At 46.3% G+C, this 27,958-nt stretch overlaps 1 protein-coding gene across 1 annotated transcript; it reads right to left on the bottom strand.

Annotated features, from left to right (window-relative positions):
* Positions 1-23: 23 nt before the first annotated feature.
* LRP3 (LDL receptor related protein 3) lies at positions 24-27,156 on the bottom strand. Its single transcript, XM_043984061.1, has 7 exons — positions 26,576-27,156; positions 20,197-20,244; positions 13,285-13,423; positions 5,480-5,688; positions 3,875-4,961; positions 2,465-2,597; positions 24-1,739 (listed from the first exon to the last, which is right to left on the bottom strand). Exons 1-7 carry the CDS (start codon positions 27,030-27,032, stop codon positions 1,041-1,043), a joined length of 2,772 nt encoding a protein of 923 aa, XP_043839996.1. The 5' UTR covers positions 27,033-27,156; the 3' UTR covers positions 24-1,040.
* Positions 27,157-27,958: the final 802 nt, after the last annotated feature.

Genomic DNA, 27,958 nt, shown 5'->3' with positions numbered 1-27,958 from the left:
CATCTCCATATATGTGAGAATTGGAGACAAAAATAAAGAAGCAAAGAATGGACTGGCCATATGAAATCCCCTACTTCCATCTTGGCCCCCCAGATCTTTGCCCTTACTGTGGCCAATAGCACCTGATACCAGAGAGGTTACTAGGAATTTCTATACCACAAAGTGTGTCCAAGAGAAATAACAGAACAAGTCATCTCAGGGTGGTCCCTCTAAATTTGGTGCCCTATGTCAAAGCCCTGGTCATTCCAGGCTAGTTACATAGTGAGCCTAATCTCAACCCTAAGGTGGTCTTGCTTCTCCGCCTATAGATTTAAGGACTATAGTAGAGTACTCTGATATTTAACCTTTCCCCCTCAAGCTGTTCCTACCATACCCCAAAGGAACTGGTCTTACCCCATCTTTTGAAGGGATACATGCCCAAGCTCATGCCTTATACAGATAACTTCACTCAGGCTATCCCAGCCATAACTTCTTTGGGCACCCCCCAAACCAGGTTCAGACTGTCCTAGAACTGGGCTCATTGTCCCTTTCTTGGTATATAACCTTCTTCACTGGACACCTCAAATTTTGAATGAAGTTTTCAGAAAAAGCTGGCAGGGAAACCCAGCACCCATATCATGCCCACACTGGGAAAGGCCACTCAGGCAGCTAGGTGCCTAACAGAGCTCTGAGCTCTCTCAAGAAAACATTGACACTTCTAGGCAAGCACATGTGACCCTTTCACCATATCCAACCCCACCTACCCAGCCAGGCCTCTAATGAGGAATCCTTGACAAAGAAAAGAAAGAAAACCATAACAAGGGTAAAAATCATCTTGTATTCCCTGATTGTAAAACACGGACAAGGAGGATTGGGAGAGGTGGTGAAGGGCAGGAGTATTCCCCCAGTCTGGATGGTGACAGCTGATATGCCCGCCAGGGGCCCCAACCACCCATGTTTAGTCCAGTCACCTCTCCCGGGAAATGGTCACAGCAAGTAGTGTGAGGTCACCCTGTCAGACTTGAGACACTTCCCGCCACTCCATTGTAGCAGGGGCCACATCAGCACACCAGGAGGGACTCATCATCACTGGCATCAGAAAGCAAGGAGTGGGGTGAAGTTGGCCCATGGACACCTAGGGGCTCCTCTTGGCATGTCTGGAGTGGACGCAGAGAACCACCTGAGGAGACTGGTTCCCGCTTCCTGAGGGGCAGCCGAACCGGTCCCTCACTCCGCGGGGGAGAACTGGTACCTCGGGGGTCACCCTGGGTTTGGAGCCTCTCGGCAACACTTTCGGACAAGGGGTCTCTGAAGGCCTTTCTTGGCTCGGCAGGGCCAGTGGCTCTGAGCTCCTTGTTCAAGTGCCTGGGCTCTAGGCCATGTGCTGCACAAGTAGGAGCTGCAGTGCCTGGGGCGGGGGACCCCAAGGGTTCTGTTTCAGTTACCAGGGCACAGCTGGAAACAGCTGGTGGCCCATCCCCCACCACCTGACCTACAGTCTCTGGGGGCATGGGAGGAGGCCCTGTAGAGGACACAGTGGGGCTCGAGGAGGTGCCCCCGGCCCGGCGAATGATCCCATCCCCCAGCACAGTCTGTGAGGCACGTGATGGAGTCAGCAGTGGGATCTGCCCTCGCGCCCGGGGTCGGTGGAACAGTCTGTTCCAGATGCGGCCCAGGCGGCGGCGGGAGGCACTCCGACGAGAAGTGTGGCGCCGCATCTGGCGTCTCATGGCCGTCCTGATGTTCTGCAGTACCGATGCCTGCAACACAAGCCCAACATCATCATCGAGATGCTAGCTCCCACTATACCTTCCTCCTTCTTCCCTCTGATCTATGGTGAATCCTCTCCCTCTGTACAGCCTGTCATGAGATAAATTCCCCAACTTCCCCAAAGAGCTGAGAACCCAAAGCCTGAGTGGCCCTGAAAACATCACCTGGTCCATGTCTCAATCTGCCATCTCTGTTGGGTCTAAACATTTTACTTTGAGACCCATAGCTAACTTGAGTCCACAATGTCACAGATAGAGGCAGAGGGCTTGGAAATGGGCTAAATGTCCTCCCATTTTTGATCTGGGCCATGGGCCAAAGACACCCCTGCCCTCTCCAATCTTTTTTTTTTTTTGGTGGGGCAATGTGTGTTAAGTGATTTGCCCAGTAAATGTCAAGTGTCTGAGGTTAGATTTGAACTCAAGTCCTCCTGAATCCAGGGCTGGTGCTTTATCCACTGTGCCACCTAGCTGCCTCTATCCAATCTTTTTTTTTTTAGCACCCAATAGTATTCTGATTTAGGGTTACCCTCGTCCCTAATAGGGCCAAATAGCCTGTATTGGTGTTTTTTTTTAAAACGAAATTAAATCTCTTTGAAGCATTCCATAATGCACCCCAACACACAACCCTGCCCTCCCCCACACACACCCATCATCACCACTGGCCCCCATGGCTCAGGGAAGGGAATCCAAAAATAAGACCCAGGGACATGCCTTACCTGAGATGCATTGTAGACAGGGAAGTCCTCCACTGGGGGGATGAGGCCCTGGGCAATGAGTTGGCCATAGGATGGAGGGGCCTCTCTTCGAACAAATTCAGCCTCTAGGCGAGTCATTTGGGTCTCAAATGCCCTGGGATCAATAGAATCTTTGTTATAGGCACCTTTCCTTCTATGTCAGACAAGAGCCTCTGCCTGGGCCACGTGGGATATAGGCCTCTCCCTGTCCCCAAGCACCATCCCATATATTCATTTTGAAGCTCCTAACCTAAACCTTCAAAGGGCAAGGCCACAGGATGCTTGCTACAGAAAGTCCCCAAGGCCCAACTCTTGGACAATGGACTTGGTTCTATCTCTGGGTTCCATGGTAATGGTACCCGTTAACTTTAGTGCCTAGTTGGTAGTTGAGTTAGTATGCAGACACACACCCCTCTTCCTACAGGATCTTCCAAAAGTAACCCCAAATGCAGGTTGATCAGAGACTGATCCTGCCTCAAAATCTCCAAATGACTATGGGAAGAGATGCCAATAATGCAAACCTATCAGGAAGAAGGGAAAACCAACATATGAAGAGATCAAAGAGGATTTCCCAACAGGATCTCTAGCACATGCAGGGGTGGGGAGGAAGGAGGGACAGGCCCAGAAACAAAACTTGGGAGTTCCAGCCTCTGTGTCACATATCCCACCAGTGGAACCACAGCACCTAGTGGTCAGTCAAAAGTCCAGCTCTGGAAGCAGCTTGCTTTCCTTCTCTTCCACACTCCAATTTGCTCATTCACAAAATGTTGACAATCACCCCTGCCTAGCTGTGATGTACACAGCCTACAAATGTGATTGTGCTTCATGGAGTTGAAAGCCAGAAGAAAAAAATTACAATTCAGTAGGAATTAGATGAGAACAGAGCTTCATAATTTTTTTTTTTTGCACCCTTTTGACAGTCTGGTGGACTGCCTTCTTAGAATATGGACCCCTTCTTAGAAGAATGTTTTGTTTTTGTTTTGTTTTTTAATTGAATGAAATGCCAAAATTCAGTTAGAGGTGAGTGAAAATGAAGATGTAATTGGGTTCCCATTCAAGTTCATGGACTCCGTGAAATCTACCCATTGACTCTTTGGTGATCTAGGGACTCCAGGTTCAGACTCTGTGACCTAGAGCCTTGCCCTGTGTTTTGTTTTTGTTTTTGTTTTTGTTTTGTTTGTTTTGTTTTGCGGGGCAATGAGGGTTAAGTGACTTGCCCAGGGTCACATAGCTAGTAAGTGTTGAGTGTTTGAGGTCAGATTTGAACTCAGGTCTTCCTGAATCTAGGGCTGGTACTCTATCCACTGATGCACCTAGCTGCCCAAGCCTTATCCTGTGACCCAGATTTCCAGTGGAAGGGCAGGGGGCCCCAGCCTCCCCCCAGGTGCTCACCTGTACTCCTGTGTGCGCAAGGAGTAGAGCTTGAAGGCGCAGCCAAGGGCAATGACGAGGAGGAGGCCACAGACCAGGCTGCCAATGAGGGCAGCGGTGATGACCTTCCGGGGCACCGCTGCCAAGCAGTCCCGTTCATCGCTGCCATCCTGGCAATCCTCCTGGCCATCACAGCGCCACGTCTCAAAGACACACAGGTTGGTGCCACAGTGGAAGGTCCCCGGCTGGCAAGAGAAGCAATTCTTCTCGTCAGAGCCATCGGGGCAATTCTTCTGATTGTTGCAGCGGTCAGGGGGCGCATAGCACAGCCCACTGCCCCCCTCACAGGGGTATTCATCCTGCTGGCAGGCCGGGCAGCCCTCCTCATCCTTCCCCCCTGGACAGTGCCACCAGCCGTCACAGCGCTGCATCTCCGAAAAGCAGCCTTCGTCACTCCCACATGGCTGCTCCCAAGGCAAGCAGTAGCCCTTCACCTGGTAAGTGGCATTGAAGCCGTGGCCAACACTATGGGCTCGAGCATGGTAAGTCACTGTCAGCTGGCCCTCAGAGGCCTCCACGCTGACCAGGCGGTGGTTGCTGCGGTAGGACAGGGTCTGCAACAGGCGATCCGCACGCTCCCCAAGGCCGTCGTAGACCTGCACGTAGTCATCGTAGCCTAGCTGCAGCTCCAGCTGCAAGAGGACACGTCGGGCGTCCTGTGTGTCCACAAGCCATGTGCACTGCAGGTCATCAGAGCCGCGGTCAGCTCCAAAGAGGTCAGGAGAGGCGAACGACCCGTAGAAGTTGCCTAGCCGCCTCCCGCAGGAAAGGTCAGGGCAATAGGCTTCATCTGAATTGTCGCCGCAGTCCTGAGTTCCGTCACAGCGCCGCTCGGTGGGCAGGCACCGCGTAGATCGGGCACCGCTGCAGGGGAATGTGCCAGGGGGGCACAGGCTAGGTGGGATCTCTGTGGGTACATTTGAGCAGTTCTTCTCATCTGACCCATCCCCACATTCGTCTATGGCATTGCAGTGCCAAGGGCCTGGGAGGCATTTGCCGTTGCCACAGAGAAATTCATCTGGTTGGCAAGCTGCCTGGCCCAGCTTTCCTGCGGGAGACGGGACACGGGGGAAGGAAGGAGGGAAGTATCAGTTTGGGTTCTGCCACTTACTAAGTATGTTACCTTGGATAAGTCATCTAGCTTCCCAGAACCTCATTTTTCTCATCTGTGAAATGGGAACAAAAATCACACTGCATACCTCATAAAGCTTTCTAAGGATTAGGTGAAGCAGTGGGTGCCAGATTAATTGAAGCACCACTGTGTGGACTGGTAATATTGCTAGAGGTACCTGCCCTTGAGGGATTAAATCATCTAGGAGATTTTGTAGTATGGGGGCCTGTCCCTAACCTCCTGTGAGGACTTGAGGAAAGGCTAGCACAGTTCCCCATGAGAGATCGCATTTTAGGATGGGCATGGTGGGGAAGGTGAGGAAGTGGGGCCAAGTGAGAATGGTTAGGGTTGGGGAGAGGATACCTCAACCAATTCCTTTTTCCCACCCATCTTCAGTCATGGACAAAATACCCTGAACATGGCATGCTTTTCTTTGTGGGGAAGCCCATCACTACCTCGGATGTAGGACAGGCGGAAGCCCTGGGCTTGGCCCGAACTAGAAGCATCTGAGTGGAAGAAGATCCAAACGTGGTCTCGGGCTGAGATGAAGGCAGGGGGGATGGCTGAACCACAGATCCGATAATCATCCCGGCGAGATGATGGGCCCAGCATGAGCCAGTCTGTGGTGCACTGGTGGGATTCTTCCACATCAAAGTTTCTGAAACTAGGGCAGGGGAGTAGAGAGACAGGTGAAGAAGGCCTAGCAAACCAGAGGCAGGGACCATGGGGTCAGATATGGGGACTCACATCCCAGGAAAGGAGAGAGGGACATGGGGTCAGAGAGAAGGATTTAAAATTTGAGAAGTCAACATCTGAGCTGAAACGTACAGCCAAGAACTCAAGATTTACTTTTTTACCTCTCCACCACAAGTCCCAACTCAAAAGCTATGCCCAAGGGCCCCCACCTGCCAATAAGAGATCTAGTGCCCTCAGACTAGAGTAACCTAGAGTTCTGGTAGCTGAAAGGAGAGTAAGGAGAACAATGGAATTTTATCTCTCCCAGACAGAGACAACCACGTGCTCTTATATGTAAGTGTGTATCTTGTGTCTCCTGCTTCTTTCTGAGCTCTGGAATCACAGAATTAAAGAGAACTCAACCACCACCCAGGCCAACCCAAACCAGAAGAGGAGTTTCCCATGTGAGGCACCCCTATGTGGCCTTCCAATCTTTGCTTGAGTACCTCTAGCAAAGGGGAGTCCACTTTTTCCCCATGTAGCCCATTCTACTTTGGGGTAACTAACTCTGGGGAATTTTTTCCTGACATCAAAACCAAATTTGCCTCTTTGTAGTTTCCACCCACAGCTCTCCGTTCTGCCCTCTTGGGACCAAATGGTATTGTGAGAAAATAATGATTAATAATGGATTACTTGGGGGGACCCAGAGATCAGTTTCTCAGTGCTTTCTCTCTCCCTTCCCCTGCAACCCCACTCCAGAAAGTCAAGTTCTCCTTGAGAAAGTTTGTCAAATCTCATCTGGGACAAACCCAAGGGAACAAAAGAAATGGAGATAGATTCTTTTGTGCAGATGGGTAAAGGACTGATGTCCTTGAACAACTTCAGTGAGGGTCTTTTGCATTCTTTGTCATCCATAGAGTTCATTTTAATGTAGACCACCTTCAAGTCATGTCAACCAATGGAATTGAATGATGCTAACCAATTAGCTTTGATAAATGTATCTGCCTCTATCAAAAGATGATAAAAATCCTTGGAAGACACCATGAGGGGCTCTCTTTTAAGACAGCACGGGTCTTTGCGGGGTCTTCTAGGTCTTCTGAACCCTCTGGGTCTCCTTGAGACCACCTGCTGTCTCTCTGGGAGATAGCATGGGTATTTGGGGGCTTTTCTCCTTCTTGCACTAACTTTCATGCAGAAGCTCTCTCCCTACTTTCTCTATCACATGGCCTGAGGCCATGGGAAGTTAGGGAGACATGTGGTGATCAATCCTTTACTGGTATAATTTTAATAAAATGATAATATGCTTACCCAAAACTGGCATCTATAGCTATAGCAAATTAACTACAAAAAATTCAGGATATCTCACATGCCTCTTCTAGATGACAGCCCTTCAAATACTGACCCTTTCTGTTGTCCTTCCCTAATTGGCTTCTTTTTTTTTTTTTTGGTTAAATTTTTTTTTTAATGTATAAGGTATTCTATTTTTTCTGTTACATGTAAAGATAGTTCTCAACTTTTGTTTACACAAGCTTTACAATTTCAGATTTTTCTCCCTCCCTCCCCTCCCTCCCCCCTCCCCTAGACAGCAGGTAATCTGATATAGGTTATGTCTATATATCTCTATACATATACATATAGATATAGATATATACACACACACATATATACACATAATAACATTAATCCTATTTCTGCATTAATCCTGTTACAAGAGAAAAAATCAGAGCAGTGATGCAAAACCTCAAAATAGAAAAAAAAACCAACAGCACCCAAAACAAAAGAAATAATATTGTTCAATCAGCATCTATACTCCAGTTCTTTCTTTCTTTTTTTTTTCTTGGATTTGGAGATCCTCTTCTATCATGAGTTCCCTGGAACTCTTCTGTACCATTGCATTGGTGAGAAGAATATAGTCCATCACAGTAGGTCAACACTCAATGTTGATGATACTGTGTACAATGTTCTTCTGGTTCTGCTCATCTCACTCATCATCAGCTCACGTAAGACCCTCCAGGTTTCTCTGAACTCTTCCTGCTCATCATTTCTTACAGCACAATAGTATTCCATTGTATTCATATACCACAACTTGTCCAGCCATTCCCCAATTGATGGGCACCCCCTCAACTTCCAATTCCTTGCTACCACGTAAAGAGCAGCTATAACTATTTTTGTACATGTGGGTCCCTTTCCCCCTTCCATGATTTCTTTGGGCAAAAGACCTAAAAGTGGAATTGCTGGGTCAAAGGGTATGCACAGCTTTATTGCCCTTTGGGCATAATTCCAAATTGCTCTCCAGAATGGTTGGATCAGCTCACAGCTCCACCAACAATGCATTAGTGTTCCAATTTTCCCACAGCCTCTCCAACATTTATTATCTTCCTTTTTTGTCATTTTAGCCAATCTGATAGGTGTCAGGTGGTACCTCAGAGTTGTTTTAATTTGCATCTCTCTAATCATTAGAGATTTAGAGCATTTTTTCATATGGGAATAGATAGCTTTGGTTTCTTCATCAGAAAACTGCCTGTTCATATCCTTTGACCATTTCTCAATTGGGGAATGACTTGGATTCTTATAAATTTGATTTACTTCCCTATATATTTTAGAGATGAGGCCTTTATCAGAAGCACTGGCCTCAAAAATTGTTTCCCAGTTTTCTGCCTCCCTTCCAATTTTGGATGCATTGCTTCTGTTTGTACAAAAATTTTTTAATTTAATATAATCAAAATCATCCATTTTGCATTTTATAATATACTCTATCTCTTGTTTGGTCAAAAACTGTTCTCCTTTCCAAAGATCTGATAGGTACACTATTCCTTTCTCTCCTAATTTACCTATGGTATCGCCTCTTATGTCTAAATCATGTATCCACTTTGACCTTATTTTAGTATAAGGTGTAAGATGTTGGTCTATGCCTAATTTCTGCCATACTATCTTCCAGTTTTCCCAGCAGTTCTTGTCAAATACTGAGTTCCTATCCCAGAAGCTGGAGTCTTTGGGTTTATCAAACACTACATTACTAGTGTCATTTACTACTGCATTTCCTGAGCCTAGCCTATTCCATTGATCTACCACTCTATTTTTTAGCCAGTACCAGATAGTTTTGATGACTGCCGCTTTATAGTAAAGCTCCAGGTTTGGTACCGCTAACCCACCTTCCTGTGAATTTTTTTTCATTATTTCCCTGGATATTCTTGATTTTTTGTTTTTCCAGATGAATTTTGTTATTATTTTTTCTAGCTGTATAAAATAATTTTTAGGTAATCTGATTGGTATGGCACTGAATAAGTAAATTAATTTAGGCAGTATTGTCATTTTTACTATATTAGCTCTGCCTATCCATGAGCAATTGATATCTTTCCAATTATTTAGATCTGATTTGATTTGTGTGAAGAGTGTTTGGTAGTTGTGTTCATAGAGTTCCTGGGTTTGTCTTGGCAAGTAGACTCCCAAGTATTTTATATTATCTACCGTTACTTTAAATGGAATTTCTCTTTCTATCTCTTGCTGCTGGACTTTGTTGGTCATGTATAGAAATGCTGATGACCTAATTGGCTTTTTAATGTGTGTGTGTGTGGGGGGGCAATTGGCATTAAGTGGCATTAAGCCCAGGGTTACACAGCTAGTAAGTGTCAAGTGTCTGAGGCCGGATTTGAACTCAGGTCCTCCTGAATCCAGGGCTGGTGTTTTATCCACTGTGCCACCTAGCTGCCCCACCTAATTGGCTTCTAAGGTTCATTCTAACTCTAGATGCATGACCCTAAGATCCTTTTTCCTTCTCCTGACAAACTCTACTTAAAATTTCCTCCCTCTAGGAAGCCTTCCCAAACCATCTCTATCTAATGGGGAGAGTGCAGCTTGTTAAATTTGTGACCCCACGGAGACAAAGTCTCCTTTGAGGTCTATCAGAACAGGGAAAGTTCTGTGCTCTTCAAGTCAACCAAGCTAAGAAAAAAATCTGAGTGATTTAGGATTCTTTTAGAAAATCTGAATAGAAAAATCCTTATTGCTGGATCTGACTGCCACACCCAGACCAATCCAACCTTTTCTTGGGGGTCTTTTTGAGTGCAGCTGCCTACTACCCCAAGCTCACAGTTCCTCCTCTTTCTGTAGGTATCATTTAGAGGCAAGGATTCAATTTCTTTTAAGAAAATATTAGCAAAACATGATGTAGCTAGAGGCAGGTCAAAACTCCCTAACAACCCCTAAATACCCAAGGGGGTCAGCACATGTGCCCACAGATTTCCTTCCCACCTGGTGTGAGGCACTGCACAAATCTCGTCTCAGATGCCCCATGTTCTCCCAGTGAAGTCTTCTTCCTCCAAGTCACGCCATGTTTATACCATGGCTGTGACCCACACCTTCTAACCAAACCCCCAGAGGAACACAACAGCTGCCAACAGCTGGAAAGCGCAGCCTTGCACATCCTTGGAGCCAGGAAAGAAGACAGTCCAGACACCTGCCCCATGCTGAGAATGCTGGGCCAGCTGTCTGCCCTCTCACACAGCAAGGAGGAGGTGTGGGAGGGATGACAGACACCTACACATGAGCATGTGTCTGCCTCCACCTGGATCTGTGTGGACAAAAATAACGTGTGCCACAGTGGAAAAGCACAGGATTTGCAGAATCCCAGATCTCCTCCTCTATTCCTCATCCAAAAAATGGACCCGATGACCTCTAAGGTCTCTTCCAACTCTGTACACTCACATAGAGATGTTTGACCAGCTCCCTGTTCTGCGGTGGTGCAGTGGATAGAGCCCTGGGCCTGGTATCCAGAAATCTGGCCTCAGACACTGGATAGCTGTATGACCTTGGACAAGTCTCTTAACCTGTCTGCCTCAGTTTTCTCAACTATAAAATATGGATCATGATAGCATCTACCTCCCAGGGTTGCTGTGAGAATCAAACAATAATATCTATAAATATCTATATGAGATAATAATATCTAAAAGCCCTTAGCACAGTGGATGCTTAATAAATGCTTATTTCCTTCCTGAAAAAGGGACTAAGTGGGTGACAAGATCAGCAGGATTATGAGAAAGGGGGACCCACTATCTGCAGTGGTAACTAGATGATGTTCAGACCACTCATGAGAATCAATAACCTTTTCCTACGTTCTCCCTTAAGTCTACCCTAACCATAGAAAGTTTGCTTATTAAACCAATCACAGCCCACTGCCCTTGAATACAGACACATGCTTCCGGATCTCCAACTAGAAGACAGCTTAGGCCCTCTGGGATAGCCTCATCCTCAAGAGCCAACATTGACATTAGTTGTATGCTCTGGGGTTTGTGTTCTGTGCCTCTGACACCTGAGATGTCTATTCAGAAGTGATTGTATCAGGTGATTAGTCATTAAGAAGCATGGTATAAGCTCATTTGCGTCCAAATCCGCTTGTATCGATTTAGTTCTGCTTTGCAACAAATACTCGGGATTTGCAGGATTTTTTTTTCCTGTGACTATCCTAATCACCCCAAAGTGTGTAGATAGAATTAGGGCTCCATTGTCAGGACTACCATGGGATAGTCCCTAGTCTGAGTGTCTCAAACCACATAACCCTCAGGTCTGGTAAGTAGCGGCCAAGAGATCTCCTTAGGAAACATGCCTGAAGTTGACTGATACCTTACAAGCGTCAGAGTAGGCAGATAGATTCCAAGGTCTGCCTTTGGCAGACTGACTTCTCACAGACTTCTTCATTTTCCACACTTCCTCTCCCCTGGTCCTGGTCTGGGTCTTTAGCACTCCTCACTTAATTTGATCCAATCTCCACACCCCAACACTTTTCTTACTTTGTAAAGTAGGGACTTCCTCCCCATGAAGGGCAGAGTTGCCTTTGCCAATATCCAAAGAAACAAAACTCTAGCATCCAGGACCTCAGCCCCCCCAGCGAGTTTCTCCTCAGCTAAGTGCATGCAAAATTATTCAGTGGGATTCACTTATCTTCTGCCCACTTCCACAGCTTATCATAGCCGTCAGTCAGGAGATTTAAGAAATGCCAAGGCACAGGGACTAGGAACTTAGGACTGTGAGGACCAGTTCTTGGGCTTCTGGTCCACAGGCTGATTTTTAGCCTGTAGGCCAAGCCCCTGTCCACTCCTGCCCATGGTCAGACTGACCTTTTTGATTGCATTTAAAAGCACTCCACTAGCAGTGGAATGGTGAGGCAGCTTGTGTTTCCCGCCACATGCAGCAGCTGAGCTGGCAGATGGTGCGGAGCAGAATGAGTCACTGCCTTGTACACACCCGCCAGCAGGAAGGTGGCTGTGTTTGCTGGCAGCCACGGGCAGTGGTGGCACCTAGACTCAGCAGCCCAGGATGTATGCAAATGCCAGCCATCTCTCAACTGCTTGAGGATTTCCACCCCTGGGCACCCACACTTCACCCAGCATCAGAACAACCCCCCACCCCCGCATCCCAAAAGCCCAGGTCACATTGGACTCACACTGCTCCCACCCAGCTCATCACGTTCCTTTTACCCTCTCTGGGATGTTGCCCATTTTATAGATGGGGGAAGCCTGATGCTTCCCAACACTGCTTCCTGATCCCCCAAAATGGGGCCGGGGACCTTGACATAGAGAAAGAATTCTCACCGAAGGAAGAAGCTGCTCACCAACTCCTGACTGAGGCTCAAAGTACTCCTATAAGTGCCCCATGAGGCCCCCTAATCCTCAGCTCTTCCCTTACTCACTATATCCCTGAAACAGCACAAGAATGAGAGAGGGTTCCAGATAAAGTCCTACATGATTTCCAGGCCTCTCTTTTCCCACATGCAGAAAAGACCCAATAGCCAAGAGCTGGGGACATATCTCAAAGCAGGCTTCAGGAGGTGGGCCTCTCCTCTAAGTCTGTGTTGTGAAGGAGGGGAGCAGGGAAGGGGTGTCAGTCCTGCTCCCCCTCAGGACTTCCCTGAGCTTCAGCAGCTTAGAAAGGGTTTCTCAATCAGCCTGGGGAGCCCCACTTCTTAGCCCTTAGCAAAGACTCAGGACTGGCACCAAGGTTACTGCTCAGTGGTTATCATTCAAGTCCTGGGGCCTTTGAAATGCAGGACGTCCTTAGACAAGAATGTTTCCTGACAACTGAATTAGGCCCTCATTTCTAAAATCTCTAGGTAAAGACTCATGCACAGAAGGTACAGCCTCTCAAACTAGGATGGCATGGTGGAGGGGACACTGGATTTAGAGGCAAAGGACTCGAGTTCCAATCCCAACTCTTCCCCTTGCTACCTGTGTGACTCTTGGTAAATCACTTAACCTCTCTGGGTTTCAAAAAGAGGGGTCAGAGAATTGATAATTTCTAAGATCCCTTCCAGCCTGACACTCATAACCATATGATCATCCATGCAAACATATAAATGTAAGACCATATAGACAGGCCCCAGGCTCTACCCAGGCTTTCTGAGGTGGCTTCAACCAACGCAGGAAAAGGCTCTCTCTTCCCAGGCTCAGGAAGGGAATGGCAGTTCCTTGAGGGCAGGGCCTGTCTCCAATGCCAGTCCAGCACTTGGAACACAGCAATTAGTTAATAAATGCTAGCTGATCAGTTGAATAGACCCCAAGCCTTTTCTTCCAACTCCAGGGCCCATCCGTACCTGATGGTGATCATGTCCCCGTGGTCCCCCTGAATGTACCAGCTGCAGTTGGTGCCAGGGGGGTAGTTGAGGGGCCAGGATGGACTGTAGATGACTCCACGCCTCTCAGTATGCTGTTCCAGCTTCCCACTGCAGGCAGCTAAAGGAGACAGAGCAGAGAAACCAAATGAGCCAAGCCAGGCTGGCTCAGAAATAGAATCAGGGATTCCTGGGCCGTTCCCACCAAATCCCAGACTCACCCCAAATGCGCCATAGCTTCAGGCTGAGGAGCAAGGAGGATCATGAGCAAGAAAGAAGGCCCAAGACTACTACCCTCCACTTGCACAGGGCCCAGGCCCGGGAGCTCCCACACTGAAGCTGTCTATAAGCAGGCAGAGGCACTAGAATCTGTCCCCTAGCATGGCCAGATCTGGCAGATACTTCCTTCCCACCAGAGGCAAGGTTTGCTTTGCAAATAACACCAGAAGAGAGAAGTCAATAGGGTCAGAACCCAGATTCAGGAAGCAGAGGGGCCTTGATTGCTGCTACCTGCATTTGATTACTTCCCCTTCCTGCCTCTTCCTGCCTCTTCCTACCTCCTCCCATGTGCCTAACAACAGATTTAACTTTGCCTTAAAGAAAGAAAGACAAGACACAGCTGGCTGAAGGCGCTCAGACCATACACATGAAACAGAGGCCAGAGGCGACAAATCAATGATAGGCTAAACTGATCATAACCAAGTGTCTACCATACATTGCAAGGAAGAGAGAGGGCACCAGCTTTGCCCCCTTGAGAAGCTAATGGTCTAGGTGGGAATTACATACAAAGGGCTGCAAATCTTGCAAAATAATAATAGCTAGCATTTATATAGCATTTTAAGGTTTGCAAAGTTCATAAAAATATTATCTCATTTGACAACTCTGGGAGGCAGGTGCCATTAAAATTCCCATTTTACAGATGAGGAAACTGAGACAGGCAGGGTAAGTGACTTGCCCAGGGTCACATAGCTAGTAAGTATCTGAGGCTAGACCTGAATTCAGGTTTTCCTGACTCCAAGGCCAGCACTCTATGTATCTACTGTGCCACCTAGCTATCACTAAATATATCAATGTATTGGAAACCATATACTCAACATTAAAACTAGACTGAAACTATTTGAATCCTTTCCAAATAGCAGAGCTAGTAAAGCATGGTAAGAAGACTTTGTTCCTGGCTATACCATTACTTGCTAGCTGTGTAACTTTCTACAGTTCCCTTAACCTCTCTGAACATCAACTTCCTCACTCCCTACCTACCTCACAGAGTTGTTGTGAGGCTCTAATAAGGAACATTCATACAAACACCGGGAGAACTTCAAAGTGTTATACACATGTAATATATTAGCAGTGCTGGCTCTAACACCGACTTACCTTGTGACCATCAATCAATAAGCATTTTTAAGTGCTTGTTACAAACTATGCCCTGGAAGGGACCTTAGAGGCCACGTGGTCTAACTCCCTCATTATACAGGTGAGGAAACTGAGGCCCAGGATCACACAGCTAGTCTCTGGAATTCAGTTCTCTTATCCATAAAATGGAGATACCATAATATGCCCTACCTTTCTCAAGGGGGTGTTGTTAGGTTCAAGAGAAATAGCTAAGGTTTACATAGTATTTTGTAACGATTGGAATGACGCCACCTGCTGGAAACTTACTGTAGAAGAGTTCCGCCCATGAAGCGAAGGTCTTTGAGGGCAAGACCAGGAGTCTTTTCTTTGGCGTCAGGAAGTGACGCAGGCTAGTGGGAGGAGGAAGGAAGAGACTGGCACTAGGTCTCACGCTCTTTCCTGAGGACTCTGGTGGAGAAGGGAGCTAGAAATGTGCTCTCCCTTTAATAGATAGATGAATGTAGGCCTTTCTCTCTCTTTACCAAATTCTTATTCTCCTTAATAAATGCCTAAAAGTCTAACTCTTGCTAAAGCTTATAATTTATTGGCGACCACTCATTAGATTTTAGACAATCTAGCTAGAATTTTAGCCCTTAACAATTTTAAGGTTTGCAAAGTGCTTTCCATATATAATCTCATTGCATCCTCATAACAACCCTGTAAGGCAGTTGTTATTATTATTATTCCCATTTTATAGATAAGAAACTGATGGTGAGAGGTTAAGTGGCTTGCTAGTAAGGGTCATGAAGCTAGTAAGTGACTAAAGAAGGATTTGAACTCAGGTCTACCTGGCTCCATCTCCATCACTCTATCTATTACACAATCTACTTGCCTATACTAATGAATAAAAAAGTGCCTTAGAAAGCCAAAAATGTTGTACAAATATGAAAGATGACTGCAATCAGAGCTTGGAAGCACCAGCTAATAGAAATCATACATAAAGCATTCTGGATCATGTAGTGTTTGCCAGAATAAAAGCCCAAGACTATATATAGGTAAAAGATCTAAGAAGAGACATTCCCAGAAATAGAAAATGTTGTTAATTTTTCCCTCATCTGTAAAAGGACAAAGGCCTAGCTAGCCTCTAAGGTCGTTCTTAGTTCTGTATCTATGATCCTGGGAAAAAATTCTCTAAAGTTAATTATAAAAGAACGTAATCAGCATGTCATGATCAGGAGATCCAAGGAAGAGCTGTGAAGTTTCACATATTTGCTGATCTGGTCAGAATATTTTAGAACATCCACAGTGGCCAAGTTTCTCAACACTTAAGAAAAAAGTCAGATGCCTCAGATTCCAATTTCCTTTGTAAACTCAGACCATGGGTTTAAAGGGTTGTAAGCGGGCCCCAAAATTTCTATCTTCCAGTTTAGTTCTGCAATAGGACATTTTAATCCTTGATCATCACAAGAGGCTGCAGGTGTGAACTCATCTCCATTTTGGAAGTGTGGGATGAGGACAGGAAGGCTGGGGGAGACAAGAGGAGAAGAACCTCCCTGAGAAGAGAGAAAGAGGAGGAAGGAGAGAGGGAAGGAGACAAAAAGAAGAAGGGAAGGCGACAGAGTCAGAGACAAAGATGGGGAGAGGTAGCAAGAAAGAGAGGGAGACAGAGTGAGAGAGGAAGAGAGGAAAGAAGGGAGAGAGAGACAGAAAGAGAGACAGAGAGAAAACTGGGACAGACAGAGACAGATGGACACAAAGAGAAAGACAGAGTCAGAGAGAGGGGGTCAGGGATGTAGAGAGAGACAAAGATGGAGAGAAAGGAAGAGACAGAGAGAGGGAAAGAGAGCATTCTGGAAATCTCAGGGGTGTAATTGACCATACCTCAAGCTTGCTTTTTCTCCACTGAACAGACTCCTTCCTACTGAGACAAAGTTGGTCAGCCCAGAAGAAACAAGCTTCAGAACTAGCAGCACCGTTTTTGCAGCACAATGTAGAAAATAAGTCACTGAACATGGATCCAGGAAGACCAAAGTTCACATTTTCGTCTGGCACTTACTAGCTCTGTGGCCATTGGGCAAGGCCATTAACCTCTGAGACTCTATTTTCTGTCCACCTAGCCTCAAAGGGTAAGAAAGAGATATAGGCCAGCAAGATGCTTTAGGATGTGTCTAGCATCAGTAAGAGGCTACTCGCTCCCCCATCTTCTTGGGTAGCCATGGTCCCAGGCCTTAGTAACAAGAAGCATAAATCAACTGCCAATCCTTCGAGACCATTAGTCTGACCAAACTTCATTTAAGACAGTCAAGAGTCCTCCAGCTGCTCATTTTGGTTGGCCAAAGCAAAATCCTTTACATAGCAGGTGGTTTTTAATAAATTTCTTCAACTTAACATGCCCTAAGGAATCATTCTGGCCAGAAAGCTGAAATGCTGAGCCCTCAGAAAAAGAGATAGGTTGGGGAGGAGGGGCAGGGAGCATGTCAGGGCTCCAGTATCCTGGCATTTGCTTTTCTCTTGTCTCAGGATCCCACTATACAAAATGGAGCCTGTCAGTATTGTTGGAAGATGAGAAAATTTATAAAAGCTGAGAGGATAGGGGCAGCTAGGTGGTGCAGTGGATAGGGCACTGGCTCTGGATTCAGGAGGACCTGGGTTCAAATCTGGCCTCAGACACTTGACACTTACTAGCTGTGTGACCCTGGGCAAGTCACTTAACCCTCATTGCCCCACCAAAACATAAATAAATAAATAAAAGAGAAAAGGTAAGAGGATCCTGCAAGGGCCATGAAGAACAGGCTAGATCTATGGCAATAGTCACAAGCTGTCTCGGTCAATGAGGGTGTCACTGTTTATGATACAGTCTAATTTTAAAAGGAGTTTGAGGGTCCCTTAAACCTGAGAGTCCTGAGATCATGGCCACTTCTGCATTCAGCGGTGTCTCAGGTAAAAGAGAGAATGCATGTGTACACAAGATTATAGATTAAGAGCTGGAAAGAACTTGAGAGATGATCTAGTTCATCACTCTCATTTTACATATGTGGCAACTGAGGCTCAGATTTTGGTGAAATAACTTACCCAACGTCATATGGATTGTCAATAGTATAACCAGGTATCAAATTCAGGTCCAAATGAAGTCAAATCCAATGGGTGATGGAGGTTAGAGAACAGGAGGGTGGAGAAAGACAATTTCACTGGCTCTATTCAAGCCAGACACAAAAACCACACTTGTCTAAGTTATATGGGTCAAGATGCCATCTCAGCTTGGCATGTTCCTCAGGGCAGAGTTCAACACTCAAATCACCCCTTTCCCCAATTTCCTGGGCCAAGGAAACACCAAAGCAAAACAATAATTTCCTATCTCTAAAAATATTTAAATTCAAGTACTGATCATGAACTATTGGCTGAAACGATTTTCAAAAAAGGAGATCAATACTTGAGTCTTCTGCCCTCAGTTCTAACCCTTGAGTGCAGCATGCAAGTAAGAAAACCTAGCACCTTCTCCAAAGAATTGGCCTTTGCTTGGAGATTTTCCAGATATATACATTTGCTCTCAGCCAAAGTGAGGGGTGCACTTGTATGCCTCCAGGAATCTGACCATCATTCACAGGAGTCTGAGTGAAGAGGGGGCCCATGAAAGGTTCTCCAGGACAGCAGACACAGGGCTATTCTTTCCTACAAGTGTATTCATACCTTTCTGACCAAAAGCCCTATTTGTGGCTCACAATATCCCTGCTGTTTCTAAGTTCTATGTACCAGGGGCAGCTAGGTGGCGCAGTGGATAGAGCACCAGCTCTGGAGTCAGGAGGACCTGAGTTCAAATCCAGCCTCAGATGCTTAACACTTACTAGCTATGTGACCCTGGGCAAGTCACTTAACCCCAATTGCCTCACTAAAAACAAAACAAAAACAAACAAACAAAAAAAACTAAGTTCTATGTACCTCCATCACAAAGATATACCGAAGGACAAACACCAGAACCCCATATGTCTCCAGCTCCCCAATATACTCTGTGCTTCCTGGAGCAAGGGTAAAGCAGAACATTTGCCTCTACAGACATTGCCTGAGGATCTTACCCACAGACTAGGTGATGAAGAAAATCCAGGCTTAATCCAAAAGAAGCCAAAGGGTTTGTCAAATGGGAATATTAATATTTACAGGGGATAAGTCACTGTTGATTTCAAAACAAAACAAAAAAAAGCTTCCTAAAATAATTCAGAAAAAAGATGCTCCCAGGAGACTGGCCAAATGGTCCAAAAAGCCGCATGAAAATATTATGAAGAGATGACACAATTGTGAGACACAAAACACAGAAAAACCACAAAGCCGTGGCCACTAAAATCGAAAAAGGGAAGTAGCTTCAAGGACAAGGGCTGTTACCCTGGTGTCCATGAATAGACTTCAGGGGGTTCATGAACTTGGATGGAGAAAAAAATTACCTGTTCATTTTCATTAACCACTATCTGAAATTTAGCATTTCCTTCAATTATTTAAAAATGTTATTCTGGGAAGGAGTTCCTAAGCTTCACCAGACTACCAAAGAGGTTCATGATCCAAAAAGGTTAAGAATTCCTGATCTAGCATTAGGATAAAGGACTTGATGTATACTATCCTTTGTTCTCACAAGGGACCCCCCCCCAAAAAAAATATGATCGAAATAAGATCATTTGAGTCATATACTAAAGAGAATTAGGAAAAAAGGGCAATGCTGCCTTAAAGTGAGGTGTAGAATAGCCTTTGGTGGAGATACCTTTGAAATAAAGATTTGCCTATTTCTTCCAAATCAATTTACAAAAAGCAAGCCCCAGACTCAGCCTAAGAGCACAGAATGCAAAGGCTAACATGCCTGCAGTGGCGCTGGGGGGTGGGGGTGGGGGGGGAGAAGGTGGAAAAGCTCACGCATAATTAATGGACCCCGACCTGTTTTGAAACACAGAGTCCCTGAAAAACTTTTCTGAGCTTCTCCGGAAAAAAAAAAAAATAGTTCATGATGATTGGTCTCGGTCAGATTATGGGCCCCTAAAAAAATCCTGTTCCCTAAGGGACTCCTCGAATAAATGTGGACAGAAGCAGAATTTGGTAAAATCAGGAAGTGTGGGAGGGGATGGGAGGAGGAGAGAAAAACAATCTACACCAACTTCTGCTGTTCCACCTCCGCCTTTGCCAGGCCTCCCTGTAGTATAGTTCACCCAGTACTGAGCACATAAGAAAACTCAGCTGCCACTTGACTGGCTAATTCTGTCTTGGGGTAGGTAATCATCTATATACATATTTGACTTTGGAGACTACATTTCAGACATGGTCCTTTGCCCGGAAGAAGCCTCACTTCCTAGAGTGGCCTTAGGGGTTACAGATGCAAAGCTTTTATAGAAAAGCAAAAAAAAAAAAAAAAAAGACTTCACTTCTCAGTATTATCAGTGCCAAACAAGGACAGAGGGGAAAATAAATTCAGAGTCAGATTCTGTTCTGCTCAGACTCAGGAAGTCACCTAATGGGGGATAAAAGAGCAACATCAGCAGCAGAGGAAGTAGGAAGCTCAATCCCCTGGAGGAAACGATAGGAGCATCTTACCTAAGGAAGGAACTGCACTGCTGAGCCTCCCAGTTAAGAAGAGATTCACTGCAAGAGACACAAAAATAGTATGTTACCAACCTTATCTCATTCCCCAAAGGCCACATACAGCAGGACTAATGATGTAAGCCACAGTCTAACTAAGACTATGCGCTTTGCTTTTTAAAATCCCCCACAATTAGTTAATTGTGAGCATATACACACACACATACACATACATATATATACATACATACAACATAACATGCACATAATATAGCACACATACATACACATACAATATAACACATACATACACTATAACATAATATATACATATGTATAGCATATACAGATACAACATATCATTTACACATAATAAAGCATATATACATATATCACATATATACAAAATATAGCATATACGTGCATACACACTCTATATCATATATATAAATAAATATAACTACTTCAGCATCTTATCTTCTTTCATCCTGTGAATAGGCAATGTGTATATATAAATGTATGTGTATGTGTGTATAGGTATATTTACAAAGCCATATGTGGCAAACTAGGTGCCCATCTGCATTAAGAGAGGGAGTTTCTCACCTGGAGCTTGACCAGTATACCTACATGTACACATACACATTTGCATCAACCTCTGATTTCATCAGTCTAGGGAGCCCCCCCCCCCCGCCCCAATGAGGAGCTCCCTTCATGCAAATGGGCACCTGCTCTGCCATTTATAGCTTTAGATAGTAGTTGGGGACACTGAGAGGTTGAGTGATTTGACCCAGGTTCACATGAGCCAGTGTTTGCCAGAAGTAGACTGTGATCTCAATTCTTCCTAACTTCATGGCCAGCTGTCTCCACTATGCCAAACTATCTCTTAGTGTTCCTGTGTATGTATTATTATTTTCAATTTATAGGTTACTGAGGATACTACAGCTAGGTGGCTCAGTGGATAGAGTGCCAGGCCTGGAGTCAGAAGATTTGAGTTCAAATCCAGCCTCAGATACTTACTGGCTGTGTGACCCTGAGCAAATCATTTAACCCTGTTTGCCTCAGTTTCCTCATCTGTTAAATGAGCTGGAGAAAGAAATGGCAAAACCACTCCATTATCTTTGCAAAGAAAACCCTAAATGGGTCATGAAGAGTCAGACACGATTGAACAACAACAACAAGAATACTGAGGCCCAGGTGGAAGAATGGTTTGACCCAAGGCTTTTTTACAAAACTAGCCCCCTTAAGCCCAGCTTTCCCAGGTTTCCTGACAAAGAAAGCCCAAGGCTCTTTCTACTATCCAGCACAGTTAGTGAGGAAGACTTCCCCCTCCTTCATCTTCATCTTCACACACACACACACACACACACACACACACACACACACACACACACACACACACACACACAAACGATTGTTCATTCCCCTAGTCCCATAAAGGGGACTCTGCTTTCCAAAGCTGCTCTTTCAAAGGTTTTCTATTACACAGGGCAGTTAATTAGTGGGGATTAGTGTTGTAGTCATTTAGTATGTAAAAAAAATAATAAGTTGAGCCTGGAAAGGGTCCCAACACAATCCAACACTCTTCCCCCAATTCCCCACAGCAATAGCCAGGTTCCATTCCTCTACAACACAGCTGGTTCCCAGTGTTTATCCCTGGGCTTACTCCGCCCCCCAGAACCTCTTTTACCTTCCTAAGCCCCTAAGTGACTAGTTTCAGGTACCTAGTTTTCTCTGGCCTTTTGACTTCTCTCTCTCTCTCTCTCTCTCTCTCTCTCTCTCTCTCTCTCTCTCTCTCTCTCTCTCTCACACACACACACACACACACATCCTGCCCAGTTAGGAGGCTTTGGTGGCATGGAAAACACCCAGGAAAATGTTCACAGTCTGCCTGGGGAGGCAAGTCTCAAACCTGTAAAACAATTAGAGAAAAGCATAGGACAAGGTAAGATTGAGAATTAAAATGGATCTTGCCCTCCTCTAAGCACCTCCCACCCCATGCCCCAGCTCTTCTTTCCTTTTCTAAGCACTTACAGTATTCTACCTTGTATTATATAGTTAACTGGCTAATCCCCACCACCAGACTGGGAATTTCTAGAAGGCAAGCCCCATCTTGTCTCAGTGGGCAGCACAATGCTAGGGATGAGTTAACAAATACTTGCTAAGTGCTACAAGAGGGTCCAGTCCTAGAACTTGGCTGGGCCTCTCTGCTTCTCCCCCAACTTTCCAGGGAGTTCATGTCCTCTTTGGAACTGATCCAGGAGACCTTGCCCTTGATGCCAGGGCTTTTACCTTCCCTTGTTTTTCTTTTTCTTTCTATTTTTTCTTTACCTCTACTGGTTTCTAAAGCTGAACCCAAAACACTTCGCTTCTAGACCTTAAGCTTCCTAGACTTTAAGCCTTCTTAGCTTCCTATGTTCAGAGATCTGATAAACCATAAGTATCTGATTCCTGGCATACATTTCCCTTCTGCCTTTCCCCATCCCATCTCTCCAAGCAGCTACAATACATTTCCTAGGATTAAGATGACAAACTTCTTGAGAGCAGGGGTTCTGTCATTTTTCCTCATTATCTATCTAACATCTACTAAACTGAGTTCCTTGTTTACACTGGGCACAAAATAAATATTCACTGAACTGAATTATAAGGCAAAAGAAAATTCTAAAATTTAGAAATAATATGCTGAAGTAGAATAATTAAAAAAAAATTCTCCAGTCTGACTAATTCACATTTTACTTCTAAAATAATCTAGTTACCCCATGGCCCTGGATCAACCAAGATCAGCTCTAGGCTGACCACTCCCATTCACTCCCCAACCTCAAAATTGTCACTTCCAGAATTCCCAATGGTCAATATGGGATTGCCTACCTGCATACTATTAGTGAAGTTCATTTGAGTTTTCTACAATCCCAGCTTTCTGGTGGTCATAGTCATTACCCCAAATCATTTATTGCTTAGTTAATTAGATTACTTCCATCAATGAGAAGAGACTCAAAAAATCCACATACAATTGAAATTTTTATGATCACCTCAAACATAGAATTGGGTGCAGGGTGTGTGCAATCACAGGGAGAATAAAACCAAGGTAGAAAGGGCTATCTGATCAACCCCTGAACCCGAATTCTCAGCCCATCCTAGGCCTGACTCTAAATCACTAAAAAAAACCTTCTGAGGTATCTCTCCCACTATAAAGCCAAAATAACCTTTTTGTACAAACCCAGCCTCAAAGCTAAAGCAGATTTGTATGTTTTTCCAGTCACTGAAGGGAACACTCAACCTATCAAGCCTGTGGCTCCAAACTGGGGGTGTCTACTCTCCCCATTCTCTAACTCCAGCTCTTCCTGAAACTCCAGGCCACATCCCTTTCCCTGCCCACATTGTGGACAGGTACTAGACAGGCACCTTCTCCAGCTAGGTAACAGAGAACTCCAGGCTTTCCTTGTACCCACCCCTGCTCTGATTACCTTGCCAGGACCCCAAGTAGGACCATCTGAGCTGTTTCTGTATTTAGAGGCTAAAAAAGAAGAAAGGGAAGGCAAAGAAGAGCTCGGGTCCCATCCCTGTGAGTGGCACTAGCTGTCTAATTCAATAGCCACCTTCTAGCAGAGCTCCAAGACTGGAAGGAACAGCTCATCATCCCCAAGAAGACTAACCATGGCTCTGGCCTCTACTCTCCCCTCCCCCAAAGAAAGGCTTCCCCCAAGTTCAGGATCCTCCTACTACACCTATTGACTTGGGACTTCAACCCTCCTCCTGGGTTTCTAGAAATCTAATGCTAACTCTGTTTACCGAAACAAAGCTAGGATCACAAAGAGAAGCTAAAGAGATGAAACTAAAGGGAGAGACAGAAGATCAAAAGGCCAAGAGAAGAAAGGAAGGGGGGGGGGTGATAGGTCTTTATATTTTAATCCCTGTAACCCCTGTAGGGAGGACTAGCATACAGAGGGTGCCAAATAGAGATCAGATGAATGAATGAAGAAAACATATGCCCAGAGTCCTGAAGCAGAAACTTAGTTCTCTTCCCCAGTCCTAGAGTGCTATGTAAGCCTAAAAGAATCACTTCAATATGAGCCTAAGCAGAAAGGCTAAAAGAAAGGTAACCCTCAATTATCCCTTCCTGTTCTGCCTTTAAAGAAGCAGAGAAAAATCCCAATCAGAAGCTACAGAAGAAACAGAGCAGTGTTGCAGCAAATAGCTTTCAGACCCAGGCAACAACCAGCAGCAGCAGCAGCAGCAAGATGTAAGCCTGGCAGTACCCCCAAGGGGTCTGATCAGTGATGCCAGTGATGTCAGCAATGCCAGGTACCACACACACCACAAGAGGGCTCCTTCAATTGCCCAGAGAGCTCTACTCCTCTTAGGTAAGATGAGTCAGCTCCCCAAGTCTGAACCAGCTTTAGGCAGTTTCTAAAATCAGAATTCAATTTGCCTACAGGGAGTCTGGTGGGGATTTTTCCTGCCACCCCAGGAAGGTAAAGACAGTGGGGAGAGGAGAAAGGGAGAGACTTTTGGGTTCTTAAATTTTTGTAGCTAGAAATACACCTTTTTCTTAAAAAGATACAAACTTTTATTTTTATTAAATTCAAATTGTGAATATTAAACACTATGATTAATTTTCTGATCACCCTCACCCTTACATCTGTATCGGTCACCCCCACCATTGTATCTCTATTGAACACCCCCACTCATCTATCTGTATTGGTGGATCATGAAAATTTAGCTAATTTAAAAGTAACTGGAAGTACACTTATTTTTTTTAGAGGCAATTGGGGTTAAGTGACTTGCCCAGGGTCACACAGCTAGTAAGTGTTAAGTGTCTGAGGTCGGATTTGAACTCAGGTCCTCCTGACTCCAGGGCCAGTGCTCTATCCACTGTGCCACCTAGCTGCCCCTGGAAGTACACTTATTAAAGAATTTAGTGTATACTTTGAGTTTTCAAAATCCAAACAATAGTGGGGGGGGGGGGCTGGAATGAGATGGTCATAAAAAAAAATGCTAGCAAAAAGATACCTAGAAAGAGCTCTGATTCCCCTTCTGTCTCCAACTGAGAAAGCCCCCCAACTCCACTGCAGGACTCATCACCACCCCTACATACTCTGAACAGGCTTCTTTGACAAAAGTGCCTGGAGACAAATGGAGAACAGGTCATTTGAGGTCATTTTAGTATAAAAACTTATCAGTCTAAAATACTCTTCATTCTGTTCATCATGTGGAAGTCTCAGAAGTCCAGCTCTCTGCAGGGCAACCCACTTAAATCAGAGACCCTATTTAAATAGCAGGTGGCACAAAACCGGGCCAGTTCTAACTAGGCCAACCTGCAAGAGACCTCCCTCCCCAGGGAACAATTTTACTTTATCTGAGAGATAACCAGCTGCTCAAATTTCGGGGAAATTAAGGAAAGGGATGGAGGTTGAAACAAAATCTACACATAGTTGAGTATGTAGACCTCACTATTCCTGCTTCAATACTTCTTATAGCCCTGTCCCATGCAACAATCCCTCAGTAGACGCTGCCCCTCCCCCACCCCATATACACAACCGGCTTTCTGTAAGCCCCTCTTCCCTTCGACCTAATGAATGCTGGGTTTGAGAGCCATGAAGCCTCAGGTTTTAGCAACTGGGAGCTACTGTATGGAATCTTTATCGGTTTTGAGGTCTAGAATGATGATGGTTGTCCAATGAGACTCTGGGAGATGCTGGGTTCTCTCTGGGAGACCCCAGACCCGTCTTTAGGTCATGGTAAAGTCTCCAACATGGGTTCCCTTAAAACCTTAAGTCTTGTCTGTGACCTCCTACCCTCGGGAAAGGCCGATGGGTTTGGTGGAAGATGGGGGCCAAAACAGACCCAGGCCCACCTCTTCAACCTTCTGAGATGAACCTAGGGCTCAGTTCAGGTGGCGTTGCTACCTGGAGGGGAGGGATGCAGTTCCAATTAGCAGGGAATTTAATGATTTTTTTTACACCCCTCCCCCCCCCTTTTTTTAAACCCAGGCCCAGTTGCAGCCCTGTCAGAAGAGCAGCAGACCGGGCTACGCCGAAGGCAGCTGGAGGGCTTTGGGTTTGCACATCCTCTCCCCCTTTCCCGCCCCGCCCCCCGCTACCCTAAGAAAGATCTGCACTCCAAATCACAGTAATCAAAGCACCCAGAGCAGATTGGGGGGGGGGAATGTAGGTTAGGGGCAACCTCAGGCGAGTCTCCAACTTCCGGGGGCTTGGGGAGGAGGAGCCACCCGGCAGGTGTGCTGAGAGAATCGGGTGGGGTGGGGGTGGGGGGCAGGGAGGAATTCAAGTCTTTTCAGAATACACACACACACAAACACACACACACACACGTCCCAAAGCCGTAGGTCCCCCTCTTCCATACACACCCCCCAACGCCCCACCCGAGCCGGACTCACCCAAGCAGACCACAGCGAGTTGCGCCCGGGCTCCGGGGCCCCCCTCCAACCCGGCAGCGGGTGGCTTCTCCATGCTGTAGCCGGGGCGAGGGCTGGCCAGCCGTGGGAGCCTCTGGCTCTTCGATCTCCTGCAATTGCGGAGGCTTCTTTGTGCAGAGGCCCGGGGGCGCCGGGGGGCCACATCCGCGGCGGCCGCGCCGGGCCCGGGATGGCTGCAACTGGCGGCTTCAAGGACGACGCTGCTGCTGCTACTGCTGCTGCTGCTACTGCTGCTGCTGCTGCTGCTGCTGCTGCGGCTGCGGCTGCTACTGCTACGGAGAAGAAGGAGAAGGAGCTGGAGAAGCGGCTGCCCTGGAGGAGGCACCCTGCGCCCCGGGCTCGGCCAGCCTCTGCCCGCTGCCTGCTGGACCCTTGAGCCGCGGCGCGAGGCGGTGGCGCCGGAGGAACGCGAGCGCATCCATTCCCGGCAGGCCGGGACTCCGGCTCCGCGCCCGCAGATGCCAATCCCCGAACCTGCTTCCCCAACACCAGCAGGGAGACGAACACCGAGCCCAGCAGAGCCAGACGGCTGACACGTGACGGCCCCGTGGGCTAGGCAATGGCCCGGCCCGGGGAGCCCATTGGCTGGGCGGGCCTCTCCTGGAGGAGGGGTCCACAGCTAGAGTGTAGCCCGCCCCCAGGCCCAGGCCCCTGCTGGACAGCTCCCCTGAAAGCTGCATGCCAGCCCGCCCGCCTGCCCCACTGGGCACTGCAAAGGAAGAGTAGCCGCCACTGCTCCATTAGGGATGGCGGGGTGGATAGATACCTGGATATTGGCTGTGCGACCCAGACCTTTCAGCACGTCATGGCAGGCCTCATCTCTAAGATCCTCTAAGAGGCCTACCTAAACGCCCACCAGCTCTCGTTTTCCAAGACGCCTGTCGTCTGTGTCTATATCATAAGAGCAGAGTATTCAAAGACTTAAGTCAATGGTATAGCCACTGCTAAATAGTGGATCTGACTGTTGGTCTGGATGGGAGAACAGGATGCACTGGGCCCTTCCTTTTGAAGATTTAAAATTCACTCATAATAGATGGCCAGGCCTTAGTTTCTGAAATGAGGGGAGACCAGTAAAAAACATAAGCAACCTTATTATTTAAAAGCACTACTTCCACCTCCAATCTGGTCTCTTTTGGGAAAGAAAGAGCCTTGGCATTGGGAGGAAGAGGGTACTGGGGCCCCTAGGGAGGAGGGGAATGCAAGGTGGAATGTAAGCAGAGAAAGAAGGCTGCATTTAGCTTTCCTGAGCTCCCTTCACTTTGGTAGCTAAGGCCTGGCCCTCCTGCTACGAGAGAATTCTAAATCTTAAGCAGGGAGAGCCTGTGCATCCAATTTTCTTACCCA

Source organism: Dromiciops gliroides, chromosome 2, assembly GCF_019393635.1.
Source record: "Dromiciops gliroides isolate mDroGli1 chromosome 2, mDroGli1.pri, whole genome shotgun sequence".
In the NCBI taxonomy this organism is placed as follows: domain Eukaryota; kingdom Metazoa; phylum Chordata; class Mammalia; order Microbiotheria; family Microbiotheriidae; genus Dromiciops; species Dromiciops gliroides.
This window is presented reverse-complemented; position numbering and strand designations above follow the sequence as displayed.

Excerpts from the sequence above, each read along its gene's own strand:
- LRP3 (XM_043984061.1), bottom strand. The coding sequence starts at position 27,032 with ATGCGCTCGCGTTCCTCCGGCGCCACCGCCTCGCGCCGCGGCTCAAGG. Across the intron at positions 13,424-20,196 it reads CAGTGCAGTTCCTTCCTTAG|CTGCCTGCAGTGGGAAGCTG; the intron begins GTAAGATGCTCC and ends TGTCTCCTTTAG. Across the intron at positions 2,598-3,874 it reads TTGCGCACACAGGAGTACAG|GGCATTTGAGACCCAAATGA; the intron begins GTGAGCACCTGG and ends TATTGATCCCAG.